This window comes from Benincasa hispida, chromosome 8 (assembly GCF_009727055.1).
Source record: "Benincasa hispida cultivar B227 chromosome 8, ASM972705v1, whole genome shotgun sequence".
NCBI classification, from domain to species: Eukaryota; Viridiplantae; Streptophyta; class Magnoliopsida; order Cucurbitales; family Cucurbitaceae; genus Benincasa; species Benincasa hispida.
In genome coordinates, this window is record NC_052356.1 from 43,474,335 (window position 1) to 43,482,387 (window position 8,053).

At 29.9% G+C, this 8,053-nt stretch overlaps 1 protein-coding gene across 3 annotated transcripts; it reads right to left on the reverse strand.

The window, feature by feature from the left end:
* Positions 1-2,059: 2,059 nt before the first annotated feature.
* On the reverse strand, positions 2,060-5,907 carry LOC120082600 (squamosa promoter-binding-like protein 13A). 3 transcript variants are annotated; one of them, XM_039037848.1, is made up of 4 exons: positions 5,779-5,907; positions 5,080-5,306; positions 4,448-4,581; positions 2,060-2,866 (listed from the first exon to the last, which is right to left on the reverse strand). In XM_039037848.1, exons 2-4 carry the CDS (start codon positions 5,289-5,291, stop codon positions 2,235-2,237), a joined length of 978 nt encoding a protein of 325 aa, XP_038893776.1. In that variant the 5' UTR covers positions 5,292-5,306; positions 5,779-5,907; the 3' UTR covers positions 2,060-2,234. The 3 variants fall into 3 exon arrangements, with proteins under 3 accessions (XP_038893776.1, XP_038893775.1, XP_038893774.1); XM_039037847.1 differs by having other exon boundaries at positions 5,426-5,899; XM_039037846.1 differs by having other exon boundaries at positions 5,430-5,898.
* Between the last annotated feature and the right edge of the window lie 2,146 nt (positions 5,908-8,053).

The following is an 8,053-nucleotide window of genomic DNA, read 5'->3' on the forward strand; positions in this document are numbered from 1 at the left end:
ATTATTATTGCCTCGACTTTTCTTCCCCTCGGTAACCGATTTTTTTTCATTTTTGACACCTCTCCTCGTATTTCTTTACCAACCTTTTTCTTTTCGCAAGACCCTGCCAACCTTTTTCTTTTTCCTCTTTTTCCCCGAAAACTTCTAGAATTATCTTCCACGTCACACTTTAACTATAAATTATTTATAATCTTCCTACCAAAACTTTAATCTTTCCGATATTTAACTTTTTAATCGCTAATATACTATAGTTGAAATACACTCACTTTAGCTTAATCTTCTTATATAATTAACTTCTAATTATTTAAAAGTTATAATAACACTCTTGAGGACAACTTTTTTATTTTTGGTGTGTAATTTTTTAAAGTTCATCCGTTTTTCAATATCTTTGGAGGTCAAACTAAAATTTTGACGGTATGTTCTTGACACGAGGGTCTTCAATCTAAATGGTAGATATTTCTTTTAGAGCTTCCTGCAATGAAATTATAATTGGTGATTGGCTACTACTTCAAATGAGATCTTTCTTGTTTATTCTCTTGTAATGATGTTGAAATTTATCATCTTGAGCTATCTATTGTGAATCTCTAGTTGAGAATAGGAAAAAGAACTCATTGTAATCTACTATTGGTTAGAGTGGATTTTTTGGACTTCCATATGTAATTTTTTATTCTTTGCTTTGAGGAAAATTTTTAACATTAAGATTGCTTGTGTCTTGTGCTTAATTATTACTATTGTTTCTATTTCAGTAATTTCTTATAAGATTCACACAACACGAAAAAAAAAAAAAAAAGGATCTTAAGAATACAATATTTATTCCAATAGAATCAACATCTATTCTTAGTTGTTTGTTGAGGTTTATTGACTCTAATCTAAATGGTTATCATTACGGTACTTAGAAGTGAAGATAGCAATTATTGCACCTTCTTGAGAGATTTTTAGTGTAAGAAAAAGGGATATAGTGTAATCTTCATATCATAGTAGAATCTAAAATTACATGAAATTAGACGTAGTATTGAATTTTTTTGACAAACCAAATTTTCGTATTTCATTACTTTTAGACTGTGGAAGGAAAATTATTTAGGTCATATTGGATTACTCTAATTTACCAGTGGCTTGAACAAACTTATTGAAAATACTAGAATAAATAGAACACAAGGAACCGTAATTGATATGTTATTTACAACGTAAGTGGTCTATATGTAGCCATCATCATCGAATTTGATCGGAATCTTGTCAGTTGTCATAAAGCAGTGAAATAACGAACACAATTATAGATTAAAACATAGAAAAAGTGAAGCAAAATGATAGCACAAGTAGCCTAAGGATTAGAATAAAGTCTTCATCTTTTTGTGGAAAAACATATTTTAAATTATAAAGTTTAAATTACCCGCAATGAAAGGGGTGATTTTTGGTGAAATTTCGGTAACATTAAGATTTAAATCAAATCAAATTAAATTTCAATTTTGTTATAGGCTACACAAAGTTTCACTTTAATCTCTCTAATTTAAAAAAAAAAATTAATGTAAAATAAACTTAATTTAATTAACATAAGTTCAACTAAAAAATTTGTGGTTCATTTTGATCCATGTATTTTTAATAAATTTTAAATTTAGTTTATGTATTTTTAATAATTCTTCAATTTAGTTTTTCAAAATTAAATTTTATCAATATAGCAAGAAAAGACACTATGTAATATATTTCTAAAATTGTAATAAAGTGAATGCTAATAGATACGAACTTATGACAAACCAACCTCATACATAAAAAAAAATGAATGGGTAGAAATTAAAATGGTTTTTTAAACAATAATTAGTTAATAAAGTTGTCCAAATAGAATCGAGATTTTTGTTGACTCAAACAATTTTTAAGTCAAATTAAATTTCTAGATTGAGAATATTCAAAATTGAAACTAAACTCACCAAATGGTCGAACCTTAGTATAGGTTAGCTATAAGTAATTGAAATGTATTATTTTATATTATTTTAGAGTTAGAAAGTTTATGTTCTCATTTGGTACTAAAAGAGGCACCAACTTAGCATGTAACTTGCAAATGAAACTTTACCGAAACTGATAAATTTGTAATTGACTTGAGATATAAAAGCATCCTTGAATGTGCAAGATAAACAAGAAGAAAGAAAAAGAAATGAGAGAGTTTTATATTAAAAATGGAGAGGAGTCTACGGAAGAGAGAATTGGAAAATTAAAATTGCAGATAAAGGATCATAATCTGGTTTCTACTCCCAATGAAAAGGAAGAGTAGAGGGGGATTGATTTCCAGAATTGTCGGAGGAAATTCCGAAGATTCCAGAGAAATTAAGAGCCGCATGAGGAGGAGGAGGAGGAGGATGATGATGATGAATGTCATTTGGAATCTGACCGGAAGAAGAATCAGAAGTATCAAAAGTGTTTGGATGGGTTAAAGGGTGCAACATAGAAATGGCGACGTTACGTTGTTGTTGTAGCTGATGATCACTCTGAATCTGTGTCTGTGGTGATGACAGAAGAGAGAGAGCACAATCTGATTCACTAACTCCAATTTTGAACCTGTCGTAAATCATCTTGTTCCTTTCGCTGCCACCGTCACCGTTGTCTGGCAGGGTATTGATGGTTCGAAGGAGGGGTTGGCAAGTTGTCGGTCCCCCGTGCAAGAACCCCAATGGCTGCGAGGCTTTGTAGTTGTTGTTGCTGCTTTGGTCAGATGCTTCTACAAATAGGCTCTGTTTTTCGAGGAAATTTAGTTGTGGGTTCCGGTTGTGGTGGACTGCGGGATCTGTTGCGCCATCGCTGACCCCAGATGACCACCCGTGACTGCTCACCGTCGTCGATGGGAAAACTTGTGAGCTTGTAAATGGCAACAACTGGGGACCTGAAACAATTGCACCTTACTTCTAGTTTTTAGATTTCTCCATTCAAAACCACGCCATAAACTTCAATTTACTTTGTAATATTTTGTTACTTATACATCTATGTTTTATGAATTCTTTTATAATATTTTAGAAATGTTGATTCATTCTCTACGTGGATATCGAATTTACCTAAATGTGAATGAACCAATGTAAATATTTACATGCGCTTAAAATTTTAATATTGAGTAATTACCTTTTGCCAAGTCTTGAATTTAAAGATTAAAACAAATCAATTAACTTGGATAATCAAATTAGACTCTAAAATGTTACCATTTTTACTTCGACTCAAATATCGCTAATTCACTACCTCATTTTAATCCCAAAAAAGTGTAAGAATCTTCGCAAAATTATTAATTAATTTCAATAAAATAAAATGTTACACAAAAATAATTTTGATAAATTCACAAATTAGTTATTGAAAATCTTTACCAAAATTCATAAATTCAACTATATATATATAATACCATTTATTTTCCTAAACTTTTTTTATCAATTTCATATTGTTCTCATAATCTCATGTTTTACAATTGATGGTATGCATAAGAGAATATTTTCTAACCGTATTTGGAGGGAGAATATCTTAAGAAAATGTTTTTTAAGGTTAAGATTGTAAAGTTTATCCATATTTGATTGTAATTTGATGAAATCAAAAAATAAATGTTACAATTAATACAATTTCTTAATTACAAAAGTATCTTAAGAAAATGTTTTCTAACAATATTTGGAGGGCGAATATCTTAAGAAAATGCCAACAAGAGTGTAGCTTAATTAGTATAACGTTCATACTATCAACCTCGTTGTTTGAGGTTTGATTCCCCCACCCTACACTTTAATTACAATACCTCTTAAAAAAATAATAGAATTTCAAGAATTTATGAGTAAAATTTGATTTTTTTTTTGGAAAAATTGCAAATAAATTTCCTCGATACTTAAGTTTTAATTTCCATTTTTACAATAGAAAGTTTGAAAATTTGAGATTGTTATTGTAATTTATCTTATTTTTGCAAGTAAATTTTAGGACAAACTACCTTTCTTATCCCGAGTTTTGAAGAATATGTGTGTTTTGGTGCCTGAGTTTTCAAAACATTCCTTTTTAGTCCATGACTTTTTAGAATATGTGCATTTAATCTGAGTTTTCAAGTTTTTAAGAATAAGCAAGGTCTTGAACTATTTTTTATTTTCACTTTATATAATTATATGAAATTTTGAATTACAAAATTATGTTTATTAAATAATTTTAGAGAGAAGAGGTAATCTAAAAAAATATATTTTTAATTTAAAATAATATAAAAAATTAATACATAGATTTTTTAGATCTATTTTTAAAAATTCAATAAATAAAAATGTATATTTTTAAAATTTAGAGACCAAATGAATCTATTTAAAAAATATCGAGACTAATTAAGTATAGAGACCAAAACACACCTACTCTAACACCGAAAAAAAAGGGTCATTTTTCTTAAATTTTATTATAGGAATCAAACAGTAGAAGTAGAAGGTAAAATCAGTCTTAAAAAAATATTAACAAAAAAAAATCTAACCTTGATGATAGGAGAAAGAACCGGCAGATCGAGGCAAGGGGTCAGTCTGAGGCTTTCTCCGTCGCCGGTTATGGCCATCGAGTCGTTTGCGGCAGCTTCTCTTTCCTTCGTCAAATTCCTCAAGTGAATGAAACCTATGGGACGAAAAAGGGAGAAAAAAAAAAAAAAGGAAAAACAGAGCATTGCAGAACAGAGCAAATGGGAATTCAATAATGCCTACAACTTTAAGATACCAAAATTGGGTAAATTTTTCTGCAAGTTTTGGAACTTTCATCGTTTAGTTTTCTCAACTTTTTTATACACTGTTACACAGAAAACTTTCTCATGAAAAGACTCAAAAGCACATCAAATTCCAGAGCCAAATGTTCTGGGAAAAAACTTTTAACCATGCAGAAAGAGGACAAATTTCTTCAGACAAAAACGCCAACAGTTCCCATTTTCATCCAAAAAGGAAAACCAAAACTTGCCCATTTTCTTGCAAAGCATAAAAATGATTCTTGGAGTTGCTTTTTTCTTCAAGAATAAAATAATGGGTTGTGCTCAAAAGTTGTTGACAGAGAACAGAATAGAAACATATCATGATTAGCAAAAGAGAAAAAGACCAAAAAAGGAAATCAAAGTCCCAAAATTACCTACTACACTGCTGGCAAAATCTCTGCTTGAGGCCAGAAATTGTGACTTGAGGAGTCTTTGAATGCAGCTCACAAACTTTATGGCGCCTATGGTAATCTCTACAATTGCTTAGATCTGAATTGCAGCCATCTACGAGACAAGAAACTGGCTGGGTGTTACCATTATGAGTTCCTCTGGCTCTTTTTGATGATCCTGATGTAGATGATGCCATTTCTTTCAAGCTCCCCTACCCAAAAAAGAAAGGGAAAAAAAAAAAAAGGGACTCAAAATTGCTTTCCCTTGAAGCTACAAGATCCATAAACCAACCCCATTTACTCAAAATTGCAAGCCAACCCAAAAAAATGCTTACTTTGAAAGTGGTTGGATGTTGGCCTTCCAAGAAGATTGGAACTTAGAAGTTCCAACAAATAAAAAATAAAAAAGAGAGAGAGGGGGAGAGAGGAAAATTAAATTAAATGAAAAGGAAAGAGAGAGTAGTGAATGAATGAATGGTAAGAGATTGTTCCCCAAACTAGTGCAGCAGAAGTGGATTGGTTTGTTCTTTCCAGTTCATTCACTGACATAGATTCCATTAAAATCCAATAAAGTAGATTGTGAAGGAGGCAAAAGAAAAGTCCTAGAAGGCATTTAAGAAATAAAATAAAAGAAAGAACTTGTTGGTTAAGACTTAACAAATTCACATGCTAGCTAAAATATACCTATCAGTAAGATGTCATTCTTGGTCTGGTTTAAAGCATTCAAGAGAAGAAAGAGAAAAGAGTAGTTAAAGAGAGAGAAAAATGGAAGGTCAAGGCTCAAGGGGTAGGAGCTTGAGAAAAGCTAAGATGATGATAAATGATAAATAAGGATGGGGCTGTTGCTTTCAACTTTTTAACAAGGTTGTGTGTGTGTGAGTATGAAAATAACAAGTACAAAGGGATTGAATGCTTGGTTAACTTAAGACAAAGTAATTCAAACCATCTTTTTGTTTCACATTCTATAGCATGCCTAACCCTTTCACCACTAGCTAGTACATGTGAATTTTGTTGATCAAAATCAACGTCTCTCAATTTTACGAGCATGTCGATTAAAATCTCTGAACAGATTAAATGGTGACAGGATGAGCTTATAGTTTGATATATTAATCAAAGCATGTACCCACAAACTATGATTATGTCAACGTTCGAATTTGGCTAGTTTAAGAACTTCTAAAATAAACTATTTGTCATCATTATTGTTATTATTTATGTTCTCGTTTCAAATTTTCATAGTCAATTCTATAATATTTCTAAAAGAATATACATATTTCTTTAATAATGATGTCAAGTGTTTTAGTTAGGAAAATATAAGTTTCTTCGATACATTATTATAAAATATAAAATGAGGAGTGATTTTTGTTTTCTTCTTGTGTGGTCCTTATATCGTAGAAATAATATGATATCTTTGCAAGTCTATACTTTTTCCTTGAAATTTTTTGGAGCTTTTAATATCAAACACACAATCCAACGACTCACAAAGCATCAAGATAAACACCAACCATAGATAACCAAAAAGAGGAAGCAAACACATGTTTTTAAAATTTGAGGGGAAAAAAAATATGTGAATGAGATGAAATGAAAGAGCCTTGTGACTTTTGGTTGGGACACATATGGAATTTTTTTTTTTTTTTTAATGTAAATCTAAATTACAGAATCTTTGGTCGCCAACACAAACTATACGTCAGTTGAGTTAGACTCGATTTGAAATTGAATATCAATGTACAAAAATATATTTTTTTAAATGATGATATAAATAATTGATATTGAATTTGTTACTTGTTAGATGAAAATATTTGGAGGATAAAATTTAAGGTTGAATTTGAGCTTTTCCACTTTGCATCTATTATGTTTATGAACTTTAAAAAGTATTTAATAGTATCTAAGACTTTCAACTTTGTGTCTTCTAAACTTTAATTTTTTTTTTAATAGGATGTCAAACTTTAAATTATGTACCAATTTTTAGGGTTTTGTTAGGCATAAAATTCAGGGACTCAATTTTTTTTTTTTTTTTTTTTTTCCTTCAATTTCAAACTTAGATTTCATATTATGCACTTTTACTCAAGATTTTGTTAATGCTTTTTTTTTTTTTTTTTTTGTCCTTCAATTTCAAAATTTTATTTTCCCTAGACTTCAAGATTTAAACTTATAATCTTATTTTTTAACAAAATATTCAATCCTCCATGTTAAGATGTATTAATTAATTTATGAGAAATAAAATTATTATGATTAATTAGCTTTCATTAATTTTTCATCATTATTAAAATTAATCATAGATAAAAATATCATTACTTAAACTTAGAAAGCAAATAAAAATTAAACTCAAAACTTAAGGATAAAAATGAAACATTCTAAATCTATAGGCCAAATAATAATTAAACTTAAAACCTAGTAGTAATAGTGTAATATTTTAAAATCTAGAGACTAAATAGAAATCATACTCAAAACGTAGCAACAAAAGTACTTTCTCCTAATAAAATTCAATTTTATATCCTATACGATAAATTGAATGTTAAAAGTTTAGAATATGTTCAATAACCCGTAATACATAAAATTGAAAATTAAGAGGTTATCTGATATTTTAAAAGTTCATAGATGGTGATCTATTGCATGTCGTTGGCGCATAGATTGCGGCTATGTTAGGTTTCGTTGTGAATGTGACCTTGACTTTTGTTCTTCATCTCCTTAGTTTGGTCTCGAGATACTCGAAAGTAACCTGTGTAAGAGATCCTCGCATTAATGTAGTATCAAACCTATTGCACTCTGATGCTTAAGTTAGTACAAAGAGTGACTAATTCAACTAAACACAAAAGAATTAAGGTCAAGTCTCTCCTTTAAAGATTACTTACTCTCCCATTTAGGATGTTCAAATGGGGCTATTTGTAAATTTGTCTTCTGGTACATACCTCTAATTACATGTAACAGCGATGGTGTTAGGGACGTTTCTAGCACTCGAGGT